At 44.0% G+C, this 17,876-nt stretch overlaps 2 protein-coding genes across 11 annotated transcripts in view; one reads left to right on the plus strand and one right to left on the minus strand.

Moving 5' to 3' along the window:
- The window catches only part of LUC7L3 (LUC7 like 3 pre-mRNA splicing factor), a 30,811-nt gene extending 22,153 nt beyond the window's left edge, over nt 1–8,658 (plus strand). For 3 of the 10 annotated variants that reach the window (XM_049637726.1, XM_049637731.1, XM_049637732.1), the window contains exons 10-11: nt 2,626–2,766; nt 2,872–4,773. In XM_049637726.1, the coding sequence (XP_049493683.1) occupies nt 2,626–2,766; nt 2,872–3,062 (332 nt within the window). In that variant the 3' untranslated portion in view covers nt 3,063–4,773. Of the gene's footprint in view, nt 1–1,336; nt 1,463–2,625; nt 4,774–8,181 lie in introns of those variants that run through there. The other 7 variants (XM_049637728.1, XR_007459330.1, XM_049637727.1 and 4 more) reach the window with 7 other exon arrangements.
- A 2,138-nt stretch (nt 8,659–10,796) lies between these two features.
- On the minus strand, nt 10,797–17,052 carry ANKRD40CL (ANKRD40 C-terminal like). Its single transcript, XM_049635332.1, is given in 5 exon segments — nt 10,797–10,891; nt 11,624–11,678; nt 11,681–11,794; nt 12,621–12,793; nt 17,034–17,052. Coding segments are annotated over 5 exon segments (456 nt in total).
- Nucleotides 17,053–17,876: the final 824 nt, after the last annotated feature.

Genomic DNA, 17,876 nt, shown 5'->3' on the forward strand with positions numbered 1-17,876 from the left:
AACAATGGACATATATTTTTGGTCTTACGCTTTCATTTTTCCTGAAATAAATATCCCTTTTCTTTTAAAAATATTTACATATGTTGTTTTTTCTACCACCTGGAGCAAATGTTAAATAGGAAACGACAGTTTTTTAAACTTGCTGTCACGAGCTTTATTATGTGTCATTTAAGTCCAGAAATTACTTCTGTGATTCAATAGGCAGTTGCTACAAAGGGTTATCAACTGATTTTACATTAGTTTAGAAAGTTTCACCCAACCTTTTTTGCAAGACTTTGTAAATGTGTTTTTTGGGTGAGGGGTCCAGTCTCCAGAGCCAGATAACGGGCGTCAGAGATCAAATTAATCACTTCTCTTTGAGAACTAAAGCTCTTTGCTATATTCCCTTTGTGTCGCTTAAAATAGTTGGATTGATGCCCAGGGACAATAGCTAGCCTTCAGAACTGTCTGGGATCAGAAATGAGCAATAGATGCAACTGGCTTGCCTTCAAACAGACATGTTTGTGTAATTTCTGGATGGAGCAAAAAGATGTCCTGAATTGCATAGCTGTAATAGAATCTTAATTATAATGGTGACATCATAGAATTTAATAAAAACCTTTGCTTAAGTAGAATAAGCTACATTGTTTGGATTATGGACAGATTTTCACGGAGGAAGGAGGGAAGACTTGATTTGGAGAAAGTTCTGCATCAGGTCCACCTTGAAAGATTGGGAATGCATTATAGATTTGTCTTGAACTTGGGGATCTCTTTTTTTTTTTTTTTTTTTTTAATTTTTTTTTCAATGTTTTTTATTTATTTTTGGGACAGAGAGAGACAGAGCATGAACGGGGGAGGGGCAGAGAGAGAGGGAGACACAGAATCGGAAACAGGCTCCAGGCTCTGAGCCATCAGCCCAGAGCCCGACGCGGGGCTCGAATTCACGGACCGCGAGATCGTGACCTGGCTGAAGTCAGACGCTTAACCGACTGCGCCACCCAGGCGCCCCAGGGGGATCTCTTTTAAAAGCGATACGATTTACTGGCTTTTGAAAATGCCATGTAGCCATTGAGGCACGCCTAGGTATACAGATGACCAAAGGCCTGAACTCTGAGCAGGAACAGCACTTGATAATGGCACATGAGTAAGCGGGAGGTCACTACTCCACGTGCTGTGATTGGAAGTACTTGAACGCCACAGTGAAAAGTGGTTTCTTACACAGACCTATATTTCTTAACACCAACCAATTTAAGGTTCTCTCTTTGTCAGAGAGTTTCCTTCTTTAATCCATAGCCCTGAAATCCACCACACTTTGTGGATGTCCTTAGGACTATTAAGATCTACCATATCTACATAGGGCAGAAGATAAGATTATTGGACTGACTACTAGTCCTCTACGGGGCAACAAGACGACTCTTCCTCATTGAAGCTACCCGTGCACCGGAGAAGCCCATAAGGCACAAAGGGAGGACTTGCCCACAAGGTCAGTTAGAGCACACTGTACTGGCTCAGTTCTCCTGAGTCGACGGACAGACATGGAGCAAGTCCTGCCGTCAGCTACTTGGACATTGCTTCGTGTGCATTTTGCAAGTCTTATGGACTGAATCTGCTCCTTCACATAAGATCTTCAGTTCTTCCATTCTTTGAATGAGCGCCCCCTGCCACCACCATATTTTGTTTGCATTACCATCCCTCTCCTAGTTACTTGCCGTTGTGTCTTAACAACTTTGTCCAGAATCTGTAAAGGTTGTGCTTCTCTTAAAACGTCTTTCTGTCTTATGGACTACTCTGCTAGACCAGTTGTTCTTAACTTAGTTTTAAGGGGAAAAACAATTTTTCCAGGAAGCTTGTAGTTTGTGTTAGCATTTTCTGTAGAAATCTTTTGTTAGGCAATACTTGGAACTAAAAAAGCTGGAATGTTCTTGCTCCACATCCCACTTTCTGCCCCTAGTCTGAGGTTTCACCGTTACGAGGAAAACAGTAGGAGAAAAAGTTGAGATACTTTTTTCGTTCTTCATGCGCAGCTGAGTTGAATTTTAATTTCTCCTTTTGGAAAAACAACTCTGAGGTGGCATCTATATTACATTTCTTAGCAAAGCACTTTCTTAGCAAAGTGCAGTGCTTGGATTGAGATCTAAGGTCCACTTTCTTTCATTGGGCTTGTTCCTCTTAGGTGTTCAGATTGATACATATGTAAGTAGTCTGTTGCATTACCAAATCTACAGTTGGAGAAACAGGCCTATTAAATGTTGAACTGTTTTTACTTTTTACCTCAGTAACTCACTTTGTGTGAACACAGTTCTTGTGTGCTACCATTCATACCCTTCCCATTGCCTTTTGATGTTCCTCGCCCCAGATGAAATTTACTTACATCTTAGATCCTGCAGTGATTTGGAGTTGCCCGTACTTAGTAGATTCTCACCAGTTTGAGAGAATTTGCATTCTCTTTTACCTTTTGCTCTCTCTTAATTCCCCCGTATGGTGCTCCCCGATTTTTATCCCTTTGATAGATTCGCCAAACTGTGTTACTTGCAGTGTGTGGGAAATAATTGTGTTTTCATCTCTCAATTGTTTCGCTTTTCAAAATGTCATATGTGTATTGTATTTTACTTTAAAATCCACGATCAATGTCTTCTTTTATGGCAGAAAAGAGGGGATCTGATGATAAAAAAAGTAGTGTGAAGTCCAGTAGTCGAGAAAAACAGAGTGAAGACACAAACACTGAATCAAAGGAAAGTGATACTAAGAATGAGGTCAATGGGACCAGTGAAGACATTAAATCTGAAGGTGACACTCAGTCCAATTAAAACTGATCTGATAAGACCTCAGATCAGACAGAGGTAAGTGTATTGTTTCTCACTTTGATTAGGGCTTTTTGTTACTGTTTGGCAGTGCAGCGTAAGTATGCACAGACGAAGACGGAGCTAAGCCGAGTAAGAAGACATACAAAAGCATCTTCTGAAGGAAAAGACAGTGTAGTCCTGCAAAACATTTTGAGGTACATTGTTTTGTCTCAGCTATTTTGTAGCAGACTCGTGCCCCCATTAGTGTGCCTCTTTGGAAATTACTGCCCACGTTTGTAATGTAGTCGCCAATGAAAAGTTAATTATCCTTTTTTTTAGGGATTTTGCTGTCATTTCTTTTTTTTTTCTTTTTTTTAATAAAAAGGTTGAACTGTTTTTTTTTCTTTTTGGTATTAAGTCCATCTTGTGTTGGTACATTGGCAGAGACATATGCTTTAACAACTTAAATATTTCTGAGGCACATGTTGGACTACTTTGTTTTAATTAAACTGCTAGTATTTCTTTGTCAAGGATGTTTCTAGTTTTTTGCTTTATTGCCTTGCATTCTAATGCAGTTTGTTCTGTAACTCGAGAGCCAGTAGCATTGGATTGATGGAAGTGTAGGGTTTATGAATTATTGCAGCTGACTACCATACCTCACACAGCGTTGGTGTTGTGAGCGGCCCATGAAAAGCCAAATTAAAAATCAAGGATTCAGTCAAACTAAGCAGGTACTCATGCCAGGTACTCCTTTCTCTACCCACATCCATGTTTGAATGCTATTGCCTGTGATCTTTACGCTTAACTGTTGTGTATCTTTTTTGTTCTTTACAAGACGCACAGAGGGGTTTTTTGTGTATTGCGTGAAAACTTATCAATCAAATGTTAACAGAATGGAATTTTTTTTCAACTGTATGTAGGGATGCAGTGGTGCCCAGAATTAGATATCTTTAAAGAATTTTAAATACAATAAACACTTCACATTATTCGCCTTGTTACACTCAATGCAATTCTCAAGTCTTTAAGAGGTATGTGTTTAATATTTCCTACGGTGTAGGAGAATCTGCAGGCAGCCATAGATCCCTAGGAATAGTCACTGGCTGAGACGTTTCAAGCAGCAGTGGATGGCAGAGACAGACACCTTCAATCTGTGAAATACAAGGAGTTGATGAATCATGTAGAATGAATTTGGGTTTTTAAAGAACTATTAAAAGTTAGGTTTGATGAGTTCTGAAAACCTATAAACTATTCATTCTTTGGGCTAGTGGCTTGGGATAAAAGATTTCTACGGAAAGGGAGTACCAAGTAGTTGGTTTGTCAATGGCTTTCTTCTTCTAGGACAGCAGTGTAGTGTTACGTGTGTGAGCCATTCACGCATAGGCCAGCACACGCGGGCACAGGGCTTTTAAGACCACGCTGATGCCTTGATAACTTACAAAGAATACAGACGTTCCGTGTCCATATGTTAAGTAGCAGTTAGTGACTGGGCCAACACTTAGTCATAAAAATTTGCCTTTTACATGTTGTCTAATTATCCTTTTTCCCCAACTTTTGCATTGTAGGACAACTGTTCGAAGATTTCTGGAAGAAACCTGAAAACGGCATAACATGAAGATCGACATTAAAATGAGGTGAAAGAAAACTATAGTGGCATAGAAAAGTAGAAAGCTCAGTTAGTTGTTCTGTTTTGTTTTGTTTTTTTATTAAAAATTAATTCAGGACTGACGTGACCTCCCAGATTTCAGAACACGTGTTAATAGCATATATATGCCACTGAAAACTTAGGTCCTGTATCATATTGTTTTCTTTAAGACTTTTTAAGAAATATTACCTAAACATGTGGCTTGCTCAGTGTTTAATTGCAAGTTTTCATTCTTGGACTTTGAAAACAGGATTAAACGTTAGTATTTGTGTGAATCAGATTAAGTGGGATTCCATTTTTACAACTCTGCTCTATCTAGCCTTTGGATTTAGAAGTGAAAATAAAGTATCTCTGACTTTCTGTTACAAATTTGATTGTCTCTGTCATTGAAAAGTTTTAGTATTAATCTTTTCTAATAAAGCTATTGACTCTGAACTAGTCCCCTGTTTTAAATATGAGGTGCACTGTTACTAGAAGTGTTGGTGTACAGTTTTATCTGATTGTTCTGTTAAAGACTAATTTTTATAGAATTTCTGCAGTTTAAATGTTTTAAATAATGGTGCTTCAATTTTGGGTGGTTATGAATAAATTTGAATTTTGCTTTTAATAGCAAAGATGTACAGTGAACTAGAATATATTTTTACATCCCTGAGAGATTCCTTTAGTAGTAGAAAATTCAAAATAGCCTTCTGGTGAACACTATCTTCTTCTAGCTATGAAATAATGATGTAGAAGACTATTCAAGAACTTTTAACTAGCTTTTGGTCTTTGTTTTAAATCCTGTGTCAAGATTTCTTTTAACCTGGTCTTGTCAGATTACAGATGTATTCAGTTCTGTGTATGGGGTGTGTAGTACACATGATAAGGATTTATTCTTAAAAACTGAGGCTTAAGCAGGTGGTCCCCCCACCCCCAGCTGATTCGGCAGCATGTTTCTATCTATAGCCAGCTTTGTCAACTGTGTAAAAGTATTATCCGGCTACATATATCCTAGCAGTTTTTTTGTGATTTATAATTTTCAAATATTGCTGTCAGTTTATAAGGTAGAGAAACCGGGTAACTGGGTTAGATGACGTACGCAAAGTCACGTGGCTCCATGTTGGCGGAGAGCTAGCTCATGGAACCTAGCCTCTGCCTTTTGGTCTGGTGCCTCACTGTTCTGCCACTGTATTCGTTCTGATAGGCATAGTGCAGTATCACAGAGTTTCCTAAAATACCCTCCACCAAGCTTTGGGAAATGATGAAGCTACCACTTTAGAGTTGCTTTGTGTGAGATCATGCCAGGGGCACAGAGCACTCCTGGCTCACTAGCTGATTTTGGGAGGTACAGCAGCAGGCGAATGGGTTGGAGATCTCTGACTTTGTCAGGAATAAGATAAGATGTGAAGCCATCTGATACAAAGTCAGCCCCTCCCAGGCACTGTTGGTGGAGTTGGACGAGGTTGTGGTCGTGAGAGCGAAGGACTTTGGAGTGCTAGTTCATCATATTCTGTTGCTCCGTCTCTGGAAAAACCATCCTGAAAAACCGAAAACAGTTTACTAAAGTATTAAGCTACTAAAATTATTAAGGGATTTAAAATGCCAGACTTGTCCTTGCCTCTTCTAGAATCCATAGCTAAATTACTTTAATGAGGTACATACAGTAAATGAGTTCATGAAAAGTCTTCATCATCTTCATGATTCCATGGACACTTAGATGTATTGATCACGATGGGACTTATGTAGGATTTGAGGGAGGGGCCTGGCCCCTTAAGGTGTCCATGACTAAGGTCTGGTTTTAGTTGGAGATTTAGAAGTTGGGTTGCCCTCAACACCCAGAATTTATCAGGCTCAAGAGGAAACTATTCTTACTTAAATTCATAATCAAATATAGAGGCTGTGTGCTAATTGAATTTACTGTAAGAAATACACGTTTCTGCCTTTAGGGCTAAACAGTTGTCAGTTGGTCAGTGTGTATTTTCTCTGTGAAGAGCCTTTAAGTGGAGCCAGATTTTACTACTCAGAAGATTACTTGATAAGATTGGAATTGGATGAGAGCAATCAGGGTTTTTTAACTTTTCATTTTGGAAAACTTCAGACCTACATAAAAGTAGAACAGTACAATCAGCCTTTATTAAAACTCACCACTAGTAAGACTCAGTGGCCAGTCTTAATTTTATATGTTCGTGCATGTGTGTATGTATCCCCTGCCTCCTATTACTTTCAGGCAAGTGTCAGACACACCATTTAATCTGTAAATAGTTCAGCATGTATTTCTAAAAGTTAAGAAACAAGTTCATTAATGAAAATAAACTGGATGAACTTTTAATTGGCCGGAGTCCTCAACCGTAGAACTGGTCTGGTAGCTTACTTTCCACTGTGTGTCTCGAAGGGACCATGTAATGAGTCTGCTGCTCTGGCATCCTCTTCTGTTCGATGTAGAAAGACTATGTGTCACCTCCCTTTTTGTTACATTTTTTCTTCAAATAGATCACAAGATATTTACAGTTGACCCTGGAACAATGTGGGGAGATTAGGCATGCCAACCACCCCCACCCCCACCTCCTGTGTGGTCAAATCCACATACATACTTGACTCCCCCAGAACTGCCAAAAGCCTGTTGACCAGAGCCTTACCTACAACATAGTTGATAAACACACATTTTGTATGCATATTATGTATTGTGTGCTTACAATAAAGTAAGCTCAAGGAACAGTGTTGAGAAAATCATAGGAGACCATGCATTTACCATGCTGTAAAAAAATCCCTGTATAAGTGGACCCATGCAGTTCAAAATCGTGTTGTTCAAGGGTCAGCTGTATTCTTCATTTTGGATTAAAACCTATTTCTTGCTTTCTTGAGGTTGTAATAAACTAGTCCTATTTCGGCTTAAGCGTTTATCTCCTCTCCTTATACCGTCACACCTGCAGGCAGTCTGTCTACTTTTTCCATATATAGTTAGTGTCACAGAGGACACCTCATACATACAGGTTGTCAGCCACCTTCTGATTAAAGTTTCTAGAGATGTTACAATGGAACAACTTAGGGTGGGAGTTTTTTGAGCTTGTGTCCGTTCCATGCTTCTAAAAATGCATTTTAGATGGGCTGTGTGAATATTTTTAAACATTATTCTACAGTGCATGAAACAAAAGGAAAACACTTGAGAATTGTGTATTTTCTGTAGGATGGAACTTTGTTTAGGGCCGATTTTCGGGTTTGAGTTCAGACTGATTTTTTAGTTGTTTATGAAAGAACCCCAGGTGACTACTTTTTAAAAATTTTGTATTACAATTGTAATGCTTGTACATGGTTCAAAAAACAACATTAGAAGTGTTAGGTGATCTCTCTCCCCTTCTCCTGTCCTCCTGTTCCTTTTCAGGAACTACTGTTAAACAGTTACTCTTGCTGGAGGGAGGTGGGGGGTATAAGCATATATGTATAGACCTTTTTTTATATATGATAGTACACCATATGTTTTGAATCTTGCTGTTTTCACTCGTATATTTAGAAACATTGGAGACCTAGGAGACCACCCTTTTAAGTTTTAAACATGTAGTTTTTCAAAGTACATTTCAAGTAAACCAAAGCAGAGACGTAAATGTGCTTTTCATTGTTGTATCAGATTTTTAAATTTCCTACTTTAAAAATGCAGTTTGAGAGTCCTTGATCTATTTCTTCCCCTCAGCCATCCCAAGTAGCTCAATTGTCAACAGATTTAAGAATGTTTTAACAGCTTTGGGAAATAGTTTGGCATAAGGGTCCGTGCCCTAACTTCTCTTGTGGCTATTCCACTCCTAGATACATACCCTAGAGAAACTCTTACACATGTGTGTCAGGACATGGATGTGAAAATGTCATAACAGCATTGTTTGTAATAGGAAGAAAAGGAAAACCAAAACAAACTGGGAAGACCCCAAATGTCCTTCCGTCCACTGGATAAATACCGTGGCATATTCCTACCAATTCTGTGGGATTACACAGAAGTCCAGCTGAACTACAGCTACACGTGTGAACACAGATGAATCTCAGTGGTCGGAAAACAAGTTACAGAAGACTACATCCGCCACAGTTCCACTTCTGTGAAGGTCAAAACCGAGCGGTTAAATTAAGTCTGTGGTAAATGAAAGAAAAGCAAGGAAATGATTAACGTGAAATCCACTGTTACCTATTGCGACGATGGAGGGAGACGAGACCACGGAGGGCAAGGAGCAGCCTTCAGAGGAACTGCTGACAGTGCTCTGTTGCGAGAGCTGGGTGGGTGGTTTCTTTTTTAAACTGTATGTTTATGTGCTTTTTGTATGTATGATATTTCTTAATAAAATTTAAATTTAAAGAAAGAATGGGAAAAGGTCTTGGTGTAGGTAGCGACTAATAAAACATAATAAAAGCACACTGTATGTAATGAAGTTTACCCTCGTTTAATGACTGGCAGATGTAAAAGGTACGGTTTCTTGAGCACCAAATTTAGGGTCTTAATTGTAGTCCTTTAAAAGCTAGAAGCAGAGCCCAAGTGTATGTTTTCTCCGCGATCACTTATTTTTATCTTTCCATAATTTGCATTTGGGTGTCAGCTAGGGAGCTGCTACTTTTGTAGCTGTGCATTTCTTACACATTCATGCCCTTCCAGAAAGGGAACTTGTTGGGTGAAAAGAGCCATACTCCTGGCTTGTGGTCAGCACATCCATCCCCTCTTCAAGCTAGAGTGTCGAATCAGAGGGGCTACTCCATTTCGGCCTTGTTCTACTCTGGGTAGGAGTACCATGAAATGTTAGATGTTCGCTCTTCAAAAGGGAAGTAGTTCAAAGTAGGAATGTACCTGCAGGTACATGAAATTCACCTGTGCCAGCCCCGGACTTCTTACCCCCAACCATGGTCCCCAGGTGAGCCTTTAATCCCCTAGTGGGAGTGTAGGGCTTAGCCCTGAGTTTCTTCTGTGCATCCCTGAGTCCTAGTGCATCCGGTGCTGTTTTGACACCGTGGAAAGGTCTGTGAGCAAAATAGGAGCACCACCTTCTCTGGGTGGAGTCTGTCAGGCCCTGCGAGCTGTGCAGGAAGGATTTCTGCGCTGAGGGGTGGAAGGGAGGTACAGCTGATTTACCAGTCACCTCATTGTAAATGAATGTAGGTTGCGAACAACTAAGAATTCTAGATCATTCTGTCTTGTTTTAACCCAAATGTGTTCTGGAACTTTTTAAGATCGTATCCTAGTATCGGATTCATTTCAACAACTTAAAAATCTTAAAATGACATCAAGTTGGCGTAAAAGTTGGTGGAGTTGTAGCTTCCTCAGAAATTCGTTTTTGCAATCTCTGCATGAAATAGAAATTCTAATGAAAATTGCTCTTGAAGCTTCAAATGTTTATTCTCAATCTTCATCCTTAAGGCTATTCGTGTTTGTTACAGGAAGTCAGTTTTTATCATGTTGTTTGGTGCAAACTGTTGATTGGAATGGATATTGAATTTGCTCAACAACCTGGTGATAATTCAGTTGCTGCCCTTGTTGAATTACTGTAACCATGAGGCAACCTGTAGGTTCTGCTGTTAACATAGTTTAAGCTTTCCTCCTGACTGGCATTTTGTAATCGAATTCTACCATATTCACTTAAAAACACAAATGAAAGTCTCAGTTTCCCACAAAGGGTGATTTGGGACCGTTAACAGCCTAATCTGGAGCTCCTGCCCAAATTTTCCTTATTTTTTTAAAGTTTGTTTATTTTGTGAGAGCTTGCGTGCGTGCACGAGCAAGCTGGGAAGGGGCAGAGAGAGAGGGAGAGAATCCCAAGCAGGTTCTGCACTGTCAGTGGGGAGCCTGACACACACGGCTCACAAACCGTGAGGTGATTGCCTTGAGCCGAGATCAAAAGACACTTAACTCACTGAGCCACCCAGGCACCCCACAGATTTTCCTTATTATTCAAATAAATTGAGAATACCTGAGGGAGGTGGCACTTGGGGATGGACCCCTTGTCATCCTCCAGAATCCTGTGGCACTGGAACAGCGCTACGTGGAATTGGCCCACGTTAGGGGCTGTGTGGTCTTTCAAAAAGACCTGTGACTTCTTCCCAGCTGAGATGCTCCCACCAAAGAGATCCATGGGTACTAAGCAAATTGCAGATTCAGGCCTCGTATACTCGTCTCATTTCTAGGAGTGGAATGGTACATCTGTACCCACATTGTTTAATAAGACTGCTCTTTGGACAGTTGGGTGTCTAGTGTGTGTCCCCCACCCTCCATCAGCCCTGAAGTATTGAGAATTTGGGAGATGAGGCCAATTTTATGTGCTGGGGAAGACAAGACATTGTGCTTGCCCAGAAGGAGCTATGGTATTTTATAGCTCAGTTCCATGGGGATTAGTGGCGACTTTATAGCCCAGGAGTAACGGCTGAGAAAAGAAGTGACCGTGTACAGTGTGTTAACATGGGTAAATGGGGTCAAACAGCACCCGAGTGCTTCCAAAGTACTGGTGGTTCTCAACTAGCAGTTTGGGAGGGTTGACCCAGAAGGATTCTAGATAGTGTGGTGGAAGGAGCTCAGCGTGGGATGGGATGACAGCCTATCTTGGAGCTAGTTGTCGGTAAGGGTGCCTGCCAACTTTGTTCTTTCCATCTGTTTAGTAAGAGTTCACTGCTGTGGGCTGTGCCTTGGCCGTTCTACAAGTTGTATGTTAAAAGTGGCCCCAAAGGTAGTTACTCAAGTCCTGCCATTTTATAGGCAAGTTTAAAAGTGTAAATAGGAAATGATGGTATGACATGCTTTTAAAGATGGAGCATCAAGGGGGGCGGTGGCGCCGGACAGGCTCCGTCTGGAGAATGTGACTCTTGATCTCGGGGTTATGAGTTCAACCTCCATGTTGGGTGTAGAGATTATTTAAAGATTAAACAACAACAGCAACAACACTGGTTGGACCAGCGTGCCAAGGGGGTCTTGGCTTTTCCAGGTCTGTCAGCTTACCCTCCCCCCAACCCTTTTGTAGTTCACATGAACATGAACAGACCCTGGCCATTTGTCCTGACTGAACCTCAGTGGTACATACCCGTGCCTGATAAGGATTGACCTACAACTCTACAAAATAAACTTGTGTTTATAGGTACCATACTGCACAATTTTTTAATGGCTCTATTTGTCAGAGCACTTTGAAATTTTATCCCGGTCCAGAGAAGTTCAAGACAAGGGAACGATTTTCCAAAGTACCCACATGAAGTTAGCAAACCAGTACTGCATTGTTTATAAAACATAGACTCGAGTTGTTCATTTCTGGGATTTTCTGATAGGTCAGGTTTGCAGCGTGGCTGTTGTGAAGCAGGGCTTCTCTGTCAGGGATGGTGTGTGTGCTACCAATTCAGAGCTTCCATTTTTCATTGAAATGAGTTTTATTTCCTGGAAGTCCTGTAGTCTTAAAATGTCTTTGTCCTTAATATGCAAAAGAGATTTTTACAGTTTATAAATAGCATGTCAAATTATTAAGATGAAAAAGTCTTGATGGCCAGCATCTTGGGTTCTTGTCTAAACTCAGGCTGTTTCTGATTGGTTTCTCAGTCTATTCATGGTAAACTCAGCAGTTCAGAAGGTTGTTTTTCCTTTCTTTGGTCTCTGTTGTAGGTTTCTAAGGGGACTATCTATAGTCTCAAATTGATATTGCTGAAGAGAAAACCTCAGGCCAGGGCATTAAAAAAAAAAAATCCAGAAAATATGATCTTCCTGCCAATTCTTTATACCGTTAGCCGAGACACCAGTGAGTACTGTTAAAGGTATTTTTAAAGCTTTAAAAAAAAATAATGCCCAGAGAAGTGAGATTTTTCTTCTGAAATAAAGAATTGAGACCTGTGTTTTGAATCGGATAAATCTATAAAAATGCAAAACTATTTTGTGTCGTGAGATTACAAAGGCTGACTGTTGCTAAGCAGGTAAGGGTGAGTTAGTATTTTCCTTGCCAGGGATCATGTCACTTACTGTTAACCAGCCAGGTTTGCAGAGGTAGAAGGGGCCATATGCTTTGAACTGAGTCTTAAAAATGGGCACTAAGTTATCATTCAGGCCGTTTTAAAGGGTTTATGAATTTAGGGGTGTAAGTCTGTAAAAAGCACCAGATTGAAAATGACCTAGCTCCTGTGTTTGGCTATCCCGTAGCCAGAATGTCCAGTGTCTTAAGTTTTGTTTTCACATTAGGAATGCAAAAGGTAAATGATTAGATTCACAGAACATTAATTTTGCCCACTTAGAACCTTGGAAACCCCACCTTTCTGAGCAGCGTGTTTGGTGGCCTTCTGATCTTCACTTGCTCTGGCTTAACCCCTCATTCACAGCAACTCACTTTTAGTAGATTTTGATAACTCAGCTCTCCTCTGTTCAGTTCAACTTCAGTGAAGTCATTTTCTTTGGGCCTCTGAATTCTGACTTTAAGCACCAGCTCTAGATCACCCCCAAATTCATTTGTAAAAGAAACAATACCTAATTTAAAGCCTTTCAGTTGACCTCGTCGGTGATTATAGCATAGGTAATCCCAAGAAAATAATGAATAGACACGGAGCTTTTATTGGTGTATATAAACTTGAAATTATCTGAGGCTTTTCTTGGGATGCTGGGCAAGCTCTGGGGTGTATGCCCCATTATACCCCCCAACAAGCTTGCAGTTTGAAGCCCGGCTAGGATTTAAAATATGCAACGAATATTTAAATGTGTCACCCTCGAGCAATCCACGGTGGGTGTTGGAACCTGCTGGTTATTTGGAAAGCTTGAAGGAAATGTTTAGCCCTGGGGTTCTGTATCCTTCAGAAGCCGTTGTGCCGAGGTGCAAATCATCCTGTGTGACTCCTACTGTACCCCCCTCCCCAGGACTTCAGGGTGGCAGGCCCTGAGGTAGTTCTACCGCCATCTTTTTTGGAGACTGTGGTGTTGAGTCTCCAAACTCAGCTGTCCTTAAGAAGGAGTAGTTGACTGAAGGTGGAAGGACCCAAATGGAGTTTGGCTTTGCAGCATGGTCTAGGGGCTGAGTCCTCACCTAGACAGGCGTCCTCAGGTGTGGCATCACCTGGGTCAGTTGGCAACTGTGGACTGGCGCCTTGTTGCTATTCACCTGGGAAAGAATTAGAAAGCGTTGAACGGCAGCACCTCCGTGTTTGGTGCTCTGCCAGATCCGCCAGTTGAACAGGGACAATGATGCCCCCTCTCCACTTCCTGCTCCGCAGTTCCGCCGCCTCCTCGACCGAGAAGCCAAGTCCTGAGAAGGGCAGTAATTATGTTGAGACTTGAAGAGCAATTTTCCTTAATCACGGCCCAAATCATGAAGGGGCGCCGAGACGCTATTTTTAAGTGGTATGTAATCTGGGGAAGAAAGACAATCTGGGTGCTCAACTCGAGCTCCTGCTTAAATATTTTCGGCACTGAGAGCTTCGTGTCCCCGGTTCTCCAGCAGAGCTCTACAGCTAGAAGAGTCCCTTTCTCCGGCATTTTCTCAACCAGAGGGAAGGGGAAGGAATGAATGTTCCTTTCCAGGTGCCAAGGACTTTCCCATTCTTAACGGTGTCCATCCTGCACGTGGAGAGTCTGCACCATGCACGGTGCCCCACCCTGGGGAGGTGATTAGAACCACCGCCACAGAACCCCGGAGTGGTCTCTGCCGTAGAGCTTACAGATGAGCAGGAGAGGGCGAGAGAGGGAGAGGTAAATCGGGTGACCTCAGGTAAAGGGTGAAATGCCAGTCGTGAGGGCCAGATACACAGCACGGAAGCACGGAAAGGGGTCAAGGAAGGTCTCCCTGAAGGCAAGGCCTTCGAGCTGACGTCTGAGGGGTGAGTAGGCTTAACCAGATCCAGAGGGAAGAAGGGCCTTCCGGGGCTGGGAACAGCAGAAGGAACCTGTGTGGATGGAGTGGTGCTTTTGAGGAAAGATGGGCAATCCAACATGGCCACCGGGCAGAGCTCGTTGGGGGCAGTGGCCAGGTTGGGGGAGCCTGGACGTTGGGGGAGCCTGTGCCGTCCAGCTCGGGAGCCGTGAGTCCTGTGAAACGAGATATGCTTATTTCATAAAAATACATAAAATAGGGGCGCCTGGGTGGCTCAGTCAGTTAAGCATCTGACTCTTGGCTTCCACTCAGGTCACAATCTCACCACAGTTGGTGAGCTCGAGCCCCGCATTGGGCTCTGCACTGACAGCTTTGGAGCCTGCTTGGGATTCTCTGTCTCCTCTCTCTGCCCCTCCCCTGTTCTCTCTCTCTCTCTCTCTCTCTCTCTCTCTCTCTCTCTCTCAAAAATAAATACATAAACATTAAAAAACTAAAATACAACTTCAAAGACAGGAACAGTGAAATATTTACTTTTCAATATTGGTTCGACGTTGAAATGATAATTTTGATATGCTGAGTGAAGTAAATTATTAAAATTAATTTCACCTGTCTTTTTTAAATGTGGCTGCTAGGAAATTTCTAATTACATGCGTGGTTTACATCATATTTTTACTGGACAGCACTGGTCTAGGTGAAAGATTTTGGTTTTTGTTCTAGAACAACACCCAGCCATTAGATAGTTCTCAGCCCAAGGCTGTCCTAATCAGATTTGCATTTTGGTGGGGAGGGGGGGTGGGAAACAAGACTCACTGTCCTCAAAAGAATCCTGTGGGGTGTTGACATCATTCCCATTTTCAGACGAGACATTTGAGGCCGACGGGTGAGGTAACTTGCTTCAGTTTGCTCCATGAGGAAATGGCAGGACCCGGATGTGAACAGGGCCAGCTCCATCAGCAGAGCCCAGAGCGAATGGAAGATCCGCAAAACGGCTTCCCCAAAGCGGCACCCCCTACCAGATGGGCGACCCCCAAGCAATTGCGACCCCCCGCCTGCATGCATCTGTACCTGGATGGGGGTGGGCGAGAGGTTCCCGTCTCTTGCCTGCCTGTGGCCCTCAGAACATGCCCTTGCCTTGTCTGCCTCAACTCCCAACTCTTGCTGGAATCCCTGCCAGGGGCCGAAGGTGACAACAGAACCAGGACTCTGGTGGAGGTTATGCGGTGGGGGGGGTGGGGGGAAGGAGTGGGACCTCGCACCCCCGGGAGCCAAGGCTCCGAGCTCCTAACCCCCCAGCACATGCTCCACTGTCTCAGCTGACTTCACTTACCAGACGGACTGCAAGATAAAATTATTTCAAATGTCAAGCCAGTGACCACAGAGCATTGCATCCCAAGCGTGGGGCCCTGCACGGCTGCTGGGATCACAGGCCCAAGAAGCCAGCCTTGCTTTGGACTGAAAAAGTATTCTTTCCACACGGCCCAGGGCCTCCCAACCTCCCCCAGGACAGCGGGATCTGTAGTCTTGTCTTTGCCCTGCACTCTGAGCCACGGAGCCAGCCCCTCTCTCGGGAACCCCTCAGCGCTGGCGAGCCTGTCTGATTAAGAGACCCTGGACCGGGTCTCTCGAGGAGGTCAGAAAGCATGCCCTTCGAAGGCACGCAGATTTGGGTCTGAAGATTTCCTCTGACGCAGCAGCAGTGGCTCATGAGACAAGTTACTTCACCTCTCCGAACTTCAGTTTTCTGCCCTGGAAAATGGGATTCGTAATCTCTGCCTTCGAGAAGTTGCAAGGACCAAGGAAGAAGTGAGCGCCAGTGATTGCTGGCTGCTATTACCCTTCGTCACAGCTATGGAAGCTTGCCTCCCCCTGCAAGGACCCTTGGTCTGCTTCCTTCGCTCCCGGCTTCACCAGTGGCAGAGCTGGCGAGGGCCACCGGCCCCTCCCAGATCCCTGAGGACTCCATGGGAAACAGGTCTTCTAGACTCACCTGCCGGCTTCTTCGTGTCCCACGATCAGGACATTTGGCCACGATTCATCAGATCACTGTCCCCTCTGGCATGTGTGCACGAGCTCGCAACCACATAAGCACCTCCAAAAGCCCCAGTGCGTCCGTCTGCAGGGCAACAAGCGTGTTGTGTCGCCAGCCTGGTGAAATGGGGCAGGGGGTTGCCATGTTATAGACGGGCCGAGTAAGACTCAGCGGTGTCATAAGACTTGCACGGAATGATGTGAGTGAAGTTCAAGGCTCCCTCCTCCCTCAGGCTGTGTCCATCGGGTAACACCCGTAGGCTAATAGTGCTCGCCCAAGGGAATGCGCCCCTGGAAGGCTCGGCCCCCAGCCCCCAGCCAGACCCAGGCAGTGTTAGCCTTTCCTCTCTGGAAAAGGTTAGCAGCTACTACATCAGGGGTAAGAAAAGCCAAACACTTAGGTTCTTGATTCGAACAGGCTTCTCGTCCTCCCCGTTCCCTCCCCCATTTCGCCTCCCATCCTGTGAGGGAGGGAGACCAATCATGGCCCAAACCCCAATGGGACACTCAAGAAAGCGGGAAGACCCCAGCCCACAACTGGGAGACTCTGCCGTCGACCATGATCCCAGATCCCTTGATTTCAAACATTAAACTGGAGGAGGCAAGGACTGGAGCAGGACGTTCGATGAAGGGTGGGTGGGGCTAGGCCAAGTCCCAGAAAGGGCTGCTGCCTCAAAGGGGTGCTGAGGATAGGAGCCCACGGGTCCGGGGACGACTCTCACATTTCATTTAACTCTCCAGGGACAGGGCATCAGAAGGCCGGAGGAAGCCAAGGAGATCATAGCTCACAGGTTCTTATCACCCAGGAAGCCTTAAAAACAGTGGGTGCCTGGGTCCCACCCTCTGAAGGGTCCAACATCGTTGGTCTGGGGTGCCATCTGGGCCCTGGAATATTTAAGAGGTCCCCAGCTGATTTTAATGTGTGGCCCCAGTTGAGAACTGCCGATTTGGTCAAACTGCTTAAGGAGCAGATGAGGGTAATGGAGACCCGAGGAAGTGCTCACTGATGGTCGCCTGGGCTGCCGGGCACAGGGCTGGGGCCAGCTCCAGGCCACCGGGTCGCCAGCCCGACGCTGCCTCCCCTCGGCATGCGGTGGTGCCCTTTCTGCCAGGAATGGAGGAAGGTGGGGCTCCAGCAGAGAAGGAAGCAGCCTGAGAATGGGGAAGAGAATGCACTTTGGCCAGTCTGGCCACCAGGGTGTGGTCAACCATAAAAAGAGCCATTCTTCGCCTCGGTCACCTGAGTGGGCGGGGGGCCTAGAGATGAGGAGGGGCTGGAGATAAAAAGGCTTGGGCTGAGGGGGAACCTCCATCCATTTCCATTCATGACTCTGTCCATTCACTCACGCGCTCCCCATTCACGGATCCCTTCATTCACATATTCACGCAACAAGGCTCGCTTTTTCTTCTCATTTTCGGAGCTCTCTTTTTGGGTCCCTTTTAATGTATTTAACTTGTTTTCAATCAGAATATTGCATGCTCTGGTTTCAACCGTCTAATGTTGCTCAAAATCGGGGCCATTAGCTAGGAAGAAGGCAAAGTGCCTGGTGGGGAGGGAGTCGCACAGGCCTTGGTGTGGGTCTTTTTCATTCATCATGCCGGGCACTCCGTGGCCCCTTTTATTTATGCCTTAGCTTTAGGGGCGCCTGGGTGGTTCAGTCGGTTAAGCGGCTGACTTCGGCT

This window comes from Panthera uncia, chromosome E1 (assembly GCF_023721935.1).
Source record: "Panthera uncia isolate 11264 chromosome E1, Puncia_PCG_1.0, whole genome shotgun sequence".
NCBI classification, from domain to species: domain Eukaryota; kingdom Metazoa; phylum Chordata; class Mammalia; order Carnivora; family Felidae; genus Panthera; species Panthera uncia.